The sequence below is a fragment of the Falco rusticolus genome, chromosome Z (assembly GCF_015220075.1).
Source record: "Falco rusticolus isolate bFalRus1 chromosome Z, bFalRus1.pri, whole genome shotgun sequence".
Lineage (NCBI taxonomy): Eukaryota > Metazoa > Chordata > Aves > Falconiformes > Falconidae > Falco > Falco rusticolus.
In genome coordinates, this window is record NC_051210.1 from 74,077,178 (window position 1) to 74,091,072 (window position 13,895).

General features: G+C 54.0%; 1 protein-coding gene across 2 annotated transcripts in view; it reads right to left on the bottom strand.

Moving 5' to 3' along the window:
- Positions 1–13,895, bottom strand: part of CNTFR (ciliary neurotrophic factor receptor) — a 212,237-nt gene that overhangs the window by 20,604 nt on the left and 177,738 nt on the right. For both annotated transcript variants that reach the window (XM_037374450.1, XM_037374448.1), the window contains exons 5-6: positions 3,742–3,859; positions 2,741–2,907 (exon numbers count right to left, since the gene is read on the bottom strand). In XM_037374450.1, the coding sequence (XP_037230347.1) occupies positions 2,741–2,907; positions 3,742–3,859 (285 nt within the window). The remainder of the gene's footprint in view (positions 1–2,740; positions 2,908–3,741; positions 3,860–13,895) is intronic.

Here is a 13,895-nt window from a genome sequence, read left to right on the forward strand (position 1 = left end):
TGCTCCCAGCTCAGATTGCACCAGGAGAGCTGTCAGCCTTGCACCACTCTTGCACTGGCTGAAGGCTGCCCCATCTCCAGTAGGGCATGAGATCAGGGCTTCGCACCTGCAGTTTAACCTCCATGCAGAAGGTGTGATGGTTTTCTTTAGGCTGAGGGAAAAACCCATGGCAGGCTCTGACATCCCCAGCACTGGGATTTTAGGAGAAGCATCATGCAGTGGTTGACATCATCTCTCCATTTTAGCAGGATGCGTGCACATGTCGCAATGCTCCCACGCAGCATTTTTGCCATGAGCCGATGCAGTGGTTTTGTCCTGAGGCATAGCTTTCCCACCCCTCCATCTAGCAGAGCGAAATTCAGCACAGCTTCTGAGATCTCAGCCCAGATCATGCTGATAGAGATCCCCAGGGAACCTACTGGGTGATAGATACACACTGCAAGCACCCACCACACCGGGCGACAGCCCTGGGTTTGCAGACACAGGGAAGGAAGCCAGAAGAAACACTGAAATGCAGAGGCTTCTTCAAGGAGACAAGGCAACGTGGGGCAAAGTTGCACGGCAAAATACATTAATGCGTTGTGTTTGTTTTAATTGGAAACACCGGGACGGCACATGAAGATGTTCCGTGCAGGGTAGGTGGCTGTTGATCGGCAGCAGCTGAATTCATCCTCTAATGACTCTGTTAAATCTGCTGACTGCCTGCTTGAACACACTCACTCAACACCATGTCTATGCTTCTTACGCACGGCTGCCATACCAAATCCTGAGGAGGAGAATTTCATAGCTGTACAGAACGTGAAGATTTTATGGCCACTAGATACTGAAGTGTTTATGGGAGCACGCTGCCTCCAGGGTGCAGGACATAGCCCTTCATATTGGCACTGGCCCATCATTCCTCCCCAAATGCCATCCTGGAAGGTGTTAAAATATCTGCCAGGTGGTGCAGGGGGACTCACCTCCCACTGCAACTGCCAGGACATGTTCAGGCATCCTGCACCCCTCCAGGCACTCTTGCAGGAGGCAGCAATATTGCACCCATGCTAATGGCTGGCGTGGGGCAGCGCTGCCCTCTGCTTACTGCTCCTCTGACCTGGGATGAGTTCAAACTGCTGGGCTGGATCCGGCTTGTGCTGGTGCTGGGATGCCCAGAGCTTGCAGCTGGGTGTGCTTCCCAGGGGGGTTGCCCTTGTGTGCTGGAGAGAGGACCAGATGTTTGGGAAGCCAGGCAGGGCATGGGTGGGATGCAGATGTTAAAGGATGATGCCCTGAACTCCTGCAGGAGGGAATGCAAGGAACTCAGAAAATGCAGCTTAATTGCTGCCCTGGGCCCTGCAGGCTGCAGATTACCTTCATTTTTAAGGAGTGTATCTTCTACAAACACAAAAATATCCATTTAAAGGCACCCAAGTGACTAAAACTCTACCACTTCCCTGCTAAGGTCTCTGCCTTGTTATCAACATTCAAACTGCACTGACGAATACAAGCCTCAGATATGGAGCACAGCTGCAGGCACACAGCAGGACAGTCCCTGCTCCAAAATAATTTCCCTGCTCTTGTTCAGAGCTGGCATCTCAGTTCTTGTTTGATGTTTTCCAGGTTTTGGGGCAGAAAGGGAAAATCTGGGATAGCAGTGGAGCTCCTCTTCTTGTACTCTGGCACTTCCAGCCACTCAAGACTGGGACATGCAGCACGTTGAAGGCAAAGACTGACTGCTGGCTGCACTTCAAGGATTCATTTATTTGTTTTCTGGTCCAGTAATTGCCACATGTAACCAGAAAATTGTTTTTTGATGTGTTCTGAGCTCTATTCTCTCCCATTTTTCCTGTTCTTTGAGGATGGACAGTCTTGTCGTGGCAGTGGCTATAATCCAGCTTTGGCTGGTGGTGAAAGCGCTGTGTCCAGCTCACTGCTTTGCTATGCTTGGCACTGCATTGCTCGGTCCACACCAGTCCTTCACAGTCAGAGGACCATCCAAGCCATGGGTCTGGACGAGGTTGGGCAGCATCCCTGCAGCACAGCCGTTGGCACAGACACCCCAGCCCTCAGCGCCTGCTGCCCCCCCCTCCCACACTGCACAGCAGTCACTGCCTGGACAGGGCAGTGAAGAGGTGCAAAGCAGGGAACAGGGGTTTTAGGAGCATGCTAGGTAAGGGCTGGTCAAGGATGACTTTGGGAGGGCTTTATCCTGACCAAGGATGGGAAGAAGAGGATGGGACATTTTAATTTCTCTTCCAGTCCTAATTCTTGGGACTCTGCTTCCAGCACAACCATCAAACCTCTCTTTTAGAAACACTCAAAGGGGCAAGAAGGGCAATGCCATTTGGACCACACCAGTTTCACAGCCCTCTGCCCTGGTGCATGGCATCCTCTTTCCCAGCCCCCAAGCAGGGAGGAGATTAGCAACCACAGAAGACCTGGACCACCTGGGATGGGACCAGACAGGGTACCAGGCCACTGATGGGACCAGCATGGGGGCTGCCTGTGGGCATCCTGCCTGGGTCTGCCAGGATGTTCAGGTGCCAGCATCAGTGACTGCAGAGCCATGAGAATGAGCAGGGCACCAGGAGGATGCCAGCGTGGCTCAGACCCTGGCTCCATCTCATGCATGGATAGGCAGAGGCTCGCCTTGGAGAGTGAGCCCCTTCCCTGGCCCGTCACTGTGGCGGGCATTGCTATGTGCAGAGCAAGCTAACCCCAACACCGCCACAGAGAGGCCAGTTGCTGCCACAGAAGTTACCTATGGTGAACTCGTCAAAGGTGAGAGTGGTGGAGTTTTTGCCCAGAGGATTCGTGACTGTCAGAGTCACCTTGTACTTCACCGTCGAGAAGAGCTGGAGGTATCTGATGTGACACCTGTTTTTTGGAAATACATCTTTCTCACAGACCATCTCTCTTGTGCCATGTCTGGAAAGTAGAGGCAAGAAGAGCTGTTACCTATGGAGCACGGCTCGGGGTGGGGATGCACCCATGTTGCTGGAGGGAGGAGGCAGAAGGAACAGTGCTGCATCCCTGCTTTGCCTGAAGCCTCCGTGTACCAGCCCCTGCTGCAGCCAAAGGGCTGCTTTCCTGCTGCTGGGGAATTATGCAGGCTCATGTGTGTGATATTTTATTCTAAGCTTGCACAGAGACTGCAGCAAATGTCCTCACGCTGGCCCCAAGGAAAGGATGAGACCCTGCTGGGGTTGGGGTTGGCTCTGTTCCTCCTACGAGAGGAATGGGATCTCCTTTCTGCTGGTGACAAAAGCCCCAGAAGATAATGCATGGCATCAGCCTGTATAAGGGCTGTGCCAGGACCTGGGCACAGGGTGGGGGATGATGCCATGCCACGCCATGGCCAGTTCTAGGCGAGGGACACTGCTGCTGCCTGGCCACAGTCAGCATACAGCAGAAGGGAACACACCTGTGCCAAATGCACCAAAACCAGCAGGCACAGCCTCCACTATGGACAAGTGGTGCAGAGAGGATGGACTTGGGGAGCATGGAAAGAGGAGCTGGGAGCTAGGGTCTTCCCTGATCACCTCTGGGGAAACTGGAACTTTATTAGGACAAAGCCACAGTGCCAAGCAACCAGTTTGAATGTCCCTGGAGCATCTTTCTCCAGGGTGATTTCGGGGGCCCTGATCCTGTATGCTCAGTGGAGGCCAGAACCACTGCCCCAAGAATGCACTGCTTGGGACCTGCCCCAGGCTGTAGGGATAAAAACTCACCCTGCTGCGTCCTCCCTTCCCAGGCACTTACATGACAGAGATGTTGAAGGAGTTGGGGATGTAGGTGGGAGTAGGCAGGTGCCAGCTGCAGTAGAAACCCTTCGGGTAGTTGTTGGACCGGCACATCAGCACTGGCTCCTTTGGCGGGGCTGCCAGGGAAAGAGAAAGAGCAGTTACCCATCAAGGTGGGATTATCACCAGGTCCTGAACAAGGGGTTGTCCCTCCACTCTCAACTGCTGCCAGCTGGGAGGGAACACAGTTTGCAAGGGGAGTGTGGTCTGTGTTTATCAGCTGCTCAAAGCACTGGGGTCCTTTGTCCCACATCTGCTGCCGATGTCCCTCATGTGGCCTTGCCTTGGACTGAGCTGTGCACAGCAGCTCGCCTTCTCCCCTGGCAGGTCACTGGCTCTAATGAGGGATGCAGGAGGTTGGCAGGTACTACAGGACACTGTCTTCAAGGCTGTGACAAAGACATCACCGGTGAGCAGGTGCTGCTCTCTTGAACCCATTAAGCTACAGCATTCACAGCTTTCTCTGCCACGTCCCCAAGGAGTGATAAACTTCTTGAGGGCTGATCCTCAAAAAGACCAGAGGTCCTCAGAGGGAGGGAGAAGACCACTTATGGCAAGACAATGATCGTTATGAAACAAGCAGAGAAAATTCAGCTCTGCAGGAGGACTGGCATAATGTTTTCAGCAGCGGGGCAGAACATCCCACCCCAGAGCCCTGCCTCCCAAGAGACGGAGAGGCACCTGGAGATAGGACGAGAGCATGCACTGGGGAGCAGCCTTCCTCTGGCCTCATCAGCTGGTTACAGAGGTTAGAGGCAGAAGAGGATTTGAAATCCAAGCAAGTGTTCACACTACATTTGGCTTTCCCAGACATATGTGCAATTTGTGCTCCTTGCAGGAGCACAGAGCTGCAGGAAGACTCCGCAAAATGCCGAGGGCCAGTGCGTGCAGGAGGATGAGATGCAACACCTTTCAGCTGATAAATTTTGCCCTTGTTAGGCTGGTAAAAATCTTACCTGAACTGACACCCAAGTATACCTCTCTTGGTACTTGGACACTTGCATTGCTAAGAGCAGAGTCTGGCTCTGACTGCAACACTTTGGCACAGTACCTTGCCATAAAATACACTCCCTGGGCTGAATGTGCACCAGGGCTCCCTCAGAAAGGCTGTCTGAATCTGTGGTGTTCAGCCTAAACTCTCTTTCCCTTCCTTCGTTATTGCTTGTTCCCATGCATCCACCCAGGATGTCCCAGGACACGCTTTTCTCTCCAGGCAGAGGTTTTGCAACAAACCCAGCAGACCTGGAGCCTCAGTGCAGACATTGCTGCCCATCATGCTGCTGCACTTCTGGCAGTGCTCCCCACCACATGGCTAACTGCTCTCCTCCCTGCCACCGAGGCCATTACCAAAAGTAAGATGCAAACCAGGATATAAGTGATGCAAGAGTTCAGGGAGCACCCACAGGCTGGGAAAATCCTTCCCCCAAGGCTGCAAGGGCCAATCACCAGTCCCACAGCAGTGTGCGGGCACCATGTCTTGCTATGGAGCAGCCCATACTGATGTTGGTGCAGGGAAGCCATGCACCAAGCTAAAACCCCTCTGCATGCTGTGCCAGAAAAGCAAAGGATGCAGTGAGTTGGCTAAGTGTGTCCTTGCTGCACCGGTGAGCTGGCAGCACTAGGAGAAAGTGCCAAAGCCTCACAACATCAACACAAAATGGCACCTCACTGCAGCCATGTCTGTGCAAATCCCCCACGTGGCATGCAGCCCTGCAGAGCTGCTGGTGTCCTCTGTCCCACTTAGGTGCAGCCCTGGACTCAACGGTGTAACATGCCTGGGGATGCATCTAGGACCAGGACCCTGATGGGAAACAGCAGGCCAACCAGCCTGCTGGAGAGGGCCAACCCTGCCTGTTTGCCATGAGCATAGACTGCCAGGGTGGGCTGCCAGGATCCTAGCATGGCGTTGCACAACAGAGCCCATGGTCAGAAGATAATGATGAATTTTGCTAGAAAAGCTTTCTGGGGGGATGCCACAAGCTCCAGGTGCAGCACCGTACTGCTGTCTACAAAGGGGAAACTGAGGCACGGGGCTTGCACACATGACAGCACTGGCACGTCTCCTGGGCTGGAGAGGGAGCAAAGCAGATGACAAGAGAGCCAAGGGCAGCAGAATCAGGGAGCACAGAGAGGGAGATGGTAGGGAAAGAGAGAGGGAGAGGGAAAGGAGGGGGCCAGCCGGGAGGGGAGGCTGTGCTGGTCCGTGATGCGTGTTCCTCCTAATGGCTATTTCAGCCTTCAGCCAGCAGACGAAGGCCAGAGCCTGGTTAATGAGCCTCCGAGCTAAATTATTCAAGCAGACCCTCCGCAGCAAAACAGAATGGCTAATCGCAAGGCCAGAGACCAGGGTCTGATCCCTGCTAACAGCTCCCTTCTCCTCCTCTTCCTCCCCCTCCTCCTCCTCCTCCTCCCCTGCTCCTTAACCCCTTCCCTGCCCCACAGCTGCCCCCGGAGTGAGGCATGAGCAACCGCAGGGCACCACCGCCCTTTGCAGGGGGCAATGGGGCGGGGAGGGGGGGCCTTGGGGGCTCCCGGGGGGTGTTTTGGGGAGTGTGCAGGGGGGGCAGGGGGGGCAGGGACAGACTCTGGGGGGCCAGCGGCCGCGCGGTGGCAGTGTGGGCTAGCAGCACCCGCCTGGCACCGGCGCACCGGGCTGGGGGCTGGAGAGAGCCGCGGCAGGGAGGGAGCGGGGGATGCTGCCGGGACACCCGGAGCCAGCCGAGAAGCTGGACAGAGGCAGCTGAGGCTTCGGCAAGCATCCCTGAAGTCCTGCAGGGCCCCTGCCCGACGCGGAGGCTCTGCCTTGCTGGCACGGCCCCAGATGCTGCACTGCTACGGAGCCACAATTAGTTCATCTGAGGGCAATTTACCTCCGTTGTCTCCAGTGTTATGCTGGATGTGGCTCTTGGTGATCTGTGCTAATTCCTGCACTGAGGAGGCTGGGGTGGGCTTGTGCCTCCAGGTTTGCTTTGCTGGGAGAAGGGGGGCTGCCCAAACTGCCTCCCACTTTCACCCCCGCTCTGCAGCCACCTTTGGAGATGCTCCACTTTCACAGCCTTGAATGCCTTGAAGATCCTGTCCTCTGCTCCAAGACTGGGGCCCCAAATGCAGCCTCTGTGCCCATAGCATCCTCCACCTTTCATCTTCTTTTAGCAAGCCAGAGGTGGAAGGAGACACTGGGGGACAAAAGGACCCCTGTATCTCTGCCATCCTGGTGCCCATGCAGCATCCTCAGCCCACTGCAGCTGAAAGGACGCTGCTCTACAAAGCCTGTCTCACTCCAGACATTGCCCTTTCTTTCTGGACACGGACAAGCTGTCTCACGTGGACATTCCTGCCACCTCCACCTCTACCTCTCCAAAGAACCATTAGTCCCAGAGCCACAGTAATTTTGTGAGGGGGATATCATGCAACTGCCCTACTTTCCATCTTGACAGGCAGAAAGTCCACCTCATAGGAGAGGGCAGGGTGGGTGACCATGACTACCGGGTGCCACGAAGGAGAGGGCTGCAAGTCCCTTTTCAGATGCCACAGTGCACTGAACAGCCGTCTTTGCCCTCCCTGCCATGGTGTCTCCCCCAAGCTGGCAGAAGGGTCACTATCTCCCTATGGGAGATGGTGGCTTGCAACCTTGTTCCTCTCCCCTCCTCTCCTAGGAAAGGCACTCGCCAGCACAGCTCATCGTGCCCATCAAAGGCTCTTAAAGAGAGCAAATAAAATTGCAGGCTCCAATCGATCCGTCGGTCTGTAATGCTGTCTTTGGAGGTGGGCCAGGCAGTCCAGCAATGGAGAGATGTAAGAAAGGCAGCGGAGGAAAACAAAGCCATCAAGGGAGCATTAAAGGCTTTTTCTGCCCTCAGGCTTTGGGCAGTGCCTCTGGGTGTGGGGTGTCCCACCCCAGCCTCCTCCATCCTCCCCCATCTGACATCCAGCTCTCAGTCCCTGCCTCATGCTGATAACAGCCTGAGCAACATGTTGCCCCTGCACGGGCATTTCTCCCCAGGCTTCTGGGTGCAGCCTCCCTAATGCTGGCAAATATTTACTTCCTTGTCGCTTCATGGAGCTGCTGAACCCTGTAAAGGCAGAGCTCCTTTCCTTTCGCTGCAAACAGCGCCTGCCCTCTCTAATCTGCCTATTAACCTCTCGCATGGCAGGAAGCCACTTCTCCCACGTGCTCTGCTGATGTCCTATATGCAAAACTGGCATGTTTAATGCCCAGCCATTGTGGCTTCCAAGTAGCTTGGGCTGCAACCAGCTTTGCTGCAAAAGCTCAGGGAAAGCGGATGAAAGGCTGCGCCACAGCCAGGTGCATCCCACCTCATAAGCTGTGAAATATTCTAGCAAAATTCAGAGCTACGACAGGCAGCAAAAGCTGGTGTCGGGGGCATTGACTCTGCAGATCCCACAGAAGACCAGTGGCAGGGGCAGGATTTGCTTTCCTACCATACGGTGCCCCAGGCTTTGCATCTGTTTGACCACTGCCTCTCTGACTTGTTGGAAATAGCTGTTGCTTGCCCAAGTCCAGCATCTCTGCTCAGCTGGGGAGAGCACAACAAGTGGTCCTTGAGGATGGAACAGCTCTGGATGCACCAGCACAGACACAGATTTTTGCCTCCCTCCCCATCTCTAAAGCCCAGTCGTCCTTGTACCTTGAGTCCTACTGTGCAGGGGAAACTGTGACCAATCCATTTTAGAAACCACTAAAAATGATCTACAATAGCTTTTCCTAGCTCTGCTAGGTCATGAGATAATGGATATTAAAATTGTGGCATTTTTATATATAGAAAAGTTATTTTAGGTCATTTTTAGAGGTTTCTGAAATGGATCAGTTATAATTTTACTCTCCTGCTGAGGGCTGAACGTACTAAAGATGCCTTGCTCCACAGGTGGAGGGATACAAAAAATAGTACCAATAAAAGTTTTAAGAGGCCTCTCAAACACTTCTGTAGGAGGTATTTCTTCTGGTGCACTCAGGGCATATTCAGGCGCTGGGCTGCTGGGAGATACTGATCCTACAGAGTGCTTGTGGGGTCAACTGCATAACTCACCATCCCACTTTTGGGACAGCAAAGCCTCCAGGGACCACGGCAGCAGCATGTGCTTGTGCTAGAGCTACAGCCATGACACAGCCTGCCTGCGTGTGGGCAGGACCACTGTGCTGCCCTGCACTGGGGAGCAATCCCAGCACCTATTCTGTTCTGCTGCCAGACTCCTGCTGTTCGCATCCCTGCATCTCCCCAGCACCCATGGCAGGATCGCTGCCCCATCTCTTCCCTGTGCTTAACATGCCCTCCACATATTCACCTGCTGACTTCTTGCACCACAGCCATGACCTTGCAGGTGGTGGGTGTGTGCCGATAAGAGGCACTCAAGTGACTGAAAGCAGAGCTGCAGAGGCTGGAGGGTACAACGGAAACCCAGCCGGGTGCAAGGTGCCAGCCCTGAGTATGCAGGGACATGGGCACGAGAGCAGCACATCCTGCACATCTGCATATGCACCTACACAGATGCTTTTGTTATGCACATGTGGCTGCAAGCATGATGTATTATTTATCTAACACTGCTTTTCTAAAATTGTCTGTGTGCAGCAGGCTGGTAGGAAACAACAAAGAAAACAATGATGAATAAATCATGTTTCTACTGCCCGGTGGATCAGGGGAGCATCTGCCAGCTGTGCACCACCTGTGCTGGAGTACAGCATGGCTGTGGCTGGGGACAGTCCCTTCCACCACCCCAAATGTTGGGATGTGGCTGTGTTTCATTGCTGGAGAAAGGGAGTGAAGTGAAGCTCTGATTTTGCTGTGTTACCCCTTGTCCAGGCTGTTCTTGAATAAAGGTGAGGTGAGGAGGAGCAGAGGACAGCGGCGGGGCAGTACAGAGGCAGGTGATGCTCCTCTGCATCATGCTTCTGCACTCTGGGAACGTCATGTTCAAAACCACTGCTTCTTCCAGAAGGATTAAGCAAGCGGTGGGGTTTTCTTTTGTTGTTTTTTTGTTTTATTTTTAATTAATGTGGCAAACTTCATATGAGAGAGAATTAAGAGAGCCCAAGGGTGCAGGGGCACAGGGTGAGATGGGCTCACCCCTCACTGACCTCCTGGCTGACCTGGGCGAGTGAGGGACACAGGATTTAGCTCTCTCCCAGTCAGTCTAAGCCACTCCAACATTAGGAAGGGAAATTTTCAGGGAGACATTCCTCCCCCTTGAAATTAAACACCAAAGATGTATCCCTCTGGAGTATGAGCCATCCCAGCCGAACACCAGAGCTGCCTACATTCAGCCAGCACCTAGCTCAGCCCCAACACCATCACGATGCAGCATCTCCCCAGGAGCTACCAAAATGGGCCAGCAATACCTGTGGCTATAACCAAAGTCTGCTGGCCCTGCTGCCACCTAGGAGTTAGTTCCCCAGCCTCAAAGAGCAAAAATTTATTCCTCAGAAGGTGCTGGAGAAAAAGGTGGACTCAGCAAAAGATAAATTTCTAAAAGGCCCTGTTTTACACTGATTGGGGCTCATAAACCAAGCTATGGATTTTCTAATTTCCCTTGCAGAAAATTCAGTGTGCACGTCAAGAGGCAGCACTGTAAATTTTTGGGTGAGGCATTACTCAGTAGAGAAAAGAGAGCTTCAGAGCCCTGTTTTAAGCCCAAATTGTAGCACAAGCTCCTAGCCCTAAAAGCTGCCTTGCAGCAGGACAGTGTGTTAACAGGCTCACCAGTTTGATTCATCCTGCACTGCATGAGGCCATGCTATTTGCAGCACAGCAGAGGTGTTCTTCCAACCTGACAGCTTTCAACCTTCAAAAAATTAGCAAGCAAGCCTGGTTAAGCAGTGAGAGCAAAGAGCAAGAGGAGAGGGGCTCTGGCAACCACAGCATGGGGTGGGGTGGCCAGCTGATACCACAGCCCTCTGCAGAGATGCTCCCCAAGGTGCAGGATGCTGTGGGGAAGGCGATTTAGGCAGGTGAAGCCATCAGGCATCTCCCATGACAGACCCTCTTGCTCCCAGCCACTGAGCCAGTCTCCAGCAGTGCCAGTGCTGGGCAGCATTGCTGTCCCATGGCAATGCCCGTGTGGGGTCCTTGGAGACCCCACCTGGCACACTGGCACCCCAAACCCAACTGTACTCTTGCAGGTGGCCTTGTCCCCACAGGCCAGGATGCCGGGCTGAATGCACTGGGGACCAATGCGCAGCAGCTATGCTCAGTGCCTCCAGCCTTCGCTTGGGACCGCACCACAGGAGAAAGTCCCTCCTAACCCTCCCATCCTCCATTGGAAACCAAAGAGCAGCTTTGCTCTGAAACAGTATTAAATATTGAACAAAAGAAAGCAAATCTGTTATCTGGGATAATTGGGAGTAAATAAAACATTTAACCAAACCAAATGCAGCTGTTTCTACTTGGAGCCGGCACAACAGCAGGGAAGCCAGCTCAGCTACTCTGCATCCTCGTTACGGCAGCTGATTATTGTTTTGTGTATAACGGTAGCACCGCCAGGCCTTGAGCAGGGCCGGGGCTCATGATGCTTGGTGGGGCACACCCGGGAAGGGTACACCAGCAAGGCAGGATGTCGCAGCACAGCCAGTGCACCGGGCACAGGAAGACCCTCGCAGCAACAGGGTTTGCTCTCCAGCCTAGGGAGTTCACGGCAAGGCCGGCTTTCCTCCCCCAACACCTCTGCAAGGGGATTTGCATGTAACATAAACCATTTCAGAGCCAGGTCACTGGTTCGCACACAGCCTCGGGCAGTAATGACCAAACCTCGTTACCGGCTGCTCTGGGATTGAGTGTGCCGGGCCTGCATCCAGCTCCTGAAGACCTGAAGACCGATGTGGGGTGAGGGACTGTGCAGCTCCCAGGGGAAGGTGATGGCCAACAGAGCCAAGGGAGTCTCTGGGGATGTGGAGCATATCCCTGCCCGCAGCCAGGGGCTGGAGCATCCCTGGTCACCAGGCTGCCATGTCCAGCCAGTGGGGAAGGGGCTACAGTCCCCAGGAGGAGAGTAGGGTGCTGATGTGCTCTTTCATTTTTCAGTACATCCATGGGACTTTCTGTTGCTGGGATCTGCGAAGGAGAGCTTAACACCCCCGCAGCTCCCACCCAAATGCTGTACCTATCCCTTATAAAAGAGGCAGGAGGGATGCAGGGCATAAATTGCATGGGATTTTCCAGTACCTGCCAAAACAGTTTCTGCTTCCAGGGGACCCTTCTCCTCAACATGGACTGGATGCACTGTGCCAAGGCAATACAGTGGGAAAATGCTTCCTAGCACCCATGAGCGTCCTCCAGCAGCTGCTCTTCACTCCAAGGAGCTTGTGGTCAGCGCACATGGCAGCACACCAGAGCCCTGATCCCCAAACAGGAGTAGCTGCCTCCCTTAGTACTCCTTGATAAAAGGCTTGACCAGAGTAGCCCAAAACTGCTCTGAAGTATTGGTTTCTGCTGTGCTTTGTCTCAGCCCACACCAGCTGTGAGCAACATGCAGCCCTGCAGCCTGAATCTGTGCAGAACCCTGGAAATCCCCTCCAGGAGCTTAGCTGGAAAAGCTGCCAGCTAGAGAGAGGGAACATCCCTGCCTGCTCTGTGGGAGGGCAGTGCCTTTTCCGCTCAGTTGTGCAGGGGGCATGCAGGGTGCCCTCAGGGGCTGGTATTGGGGAGCCCAAGGGTCTGTGTCATGGCAGCCCCCTGCCTCCATGCCTGCGGAGCTTGCAGAAGACAACTTAGCACCCCCTCTTCCCTCTTTTCCCCACTCCAGACACAAATCCCCTGCACAATCTACACCATGCAATACCCCTGCCCCCTCCATCACCTTATTTAAAGGCTGCAAAAAAGCAATCTGTCCTCCCCGCCTCTGCAGATGGAGAAGACAGGGAAAATACCAGGTGTAATCAGACACAACTGGGACCATCAGCAGCCGTGTATCCTCGGCAAAGCTGTCCCACCAGAACTCCTGGAAATTGTATATTTATCCAGGAGAAGTCTCTGGAGGGAAGCTACAAGCATTTTGTCATGTACCGAGCAACAAGCTAGCCACAAATATTACCAGCTATCGCTCCCGGAGGGGGAGTGTGGGCTGTCTCTAACAGCCAGGGTCTCTCCAAAAATGCGTCTTCTCTCTTCATCCCTTTTAAGATGCAGCCTGGGTATGTCCCCTTCTCTGTCCTGCTCTTCCCCAGGCTGCTCTCCACACCACCTTGCAGAGAGGGTAAATGCTGGCAGAGGAGTCTCTCACCCCATGGGGAATGGAGAGGAAGAAGTAAGAAATTTCTGACTCTCCCAAGGAGAGAAAGGGGTATTTTGGGGCTTCTCTTCTCCTGCCTGGGCAGGAGGAGGAGCCAACAGGAGTGGTTATTAACCAGACATAGTCCTGATCCACTTTCTTCTTACCCTGGGATTGGCTTTTTGCAGCAAAAGCTCTTTTCCTTCAGCATTTATGGAAAACCACCCTCTCTTCTTCTCTCTCACGTTCTACTAGAGAAAATGCTGCAGGTTGTCCTCCCATCCCCTTACAAGTCAGACCCCACGGTACCCTCCAGCCCACACCAGCTGCTCCACCCTGAATCCAGCTGGGACAGGGGACATCTGTGGGCATCTGTGTGCAGGTAACCCTCTGCACACCAGGTGTCTGCACAGGCAGTGGAGCCATTTGCTCATCCTCCAGCTGACCCTGTCTTTGGCTATTTGGATTGCATCTGGGTTTGGTCATGCAGACTCAGCATCCCCTGGCCATGGACTCACAGCCTTGGGGCTGCCCTTCTGCCCTGCACCACTGCTTTCCTGGTGAGATGCTATGCTGCTTCTTGGGGCTGATCTGCAGGCTGTGCCTTTCCCTCAGCCCCAGGGACCATGCACCCCTTCATGTGTGAGAGCCCCAGTCCCTGCTAAACTGGTGGCTTTGCCCAGCTTCATGTCATTGGTGCAGTCCTAACAGTAGAAGGGTTCCCAGCTTAAGCCTAAATCCTCCCCCGTGCTGCTGGTACCATGGGGTGGAGGCAGGAAAGAGGAGGGAATCCAACTTCAGGGCATCAGTCTCTGCAGCTCACCCAAAGGGCATCCTTCAAGGGAATGAAATGCAGCAGAGGAACATGGTATTCCTGGAAAGGGTGGGCTGAGA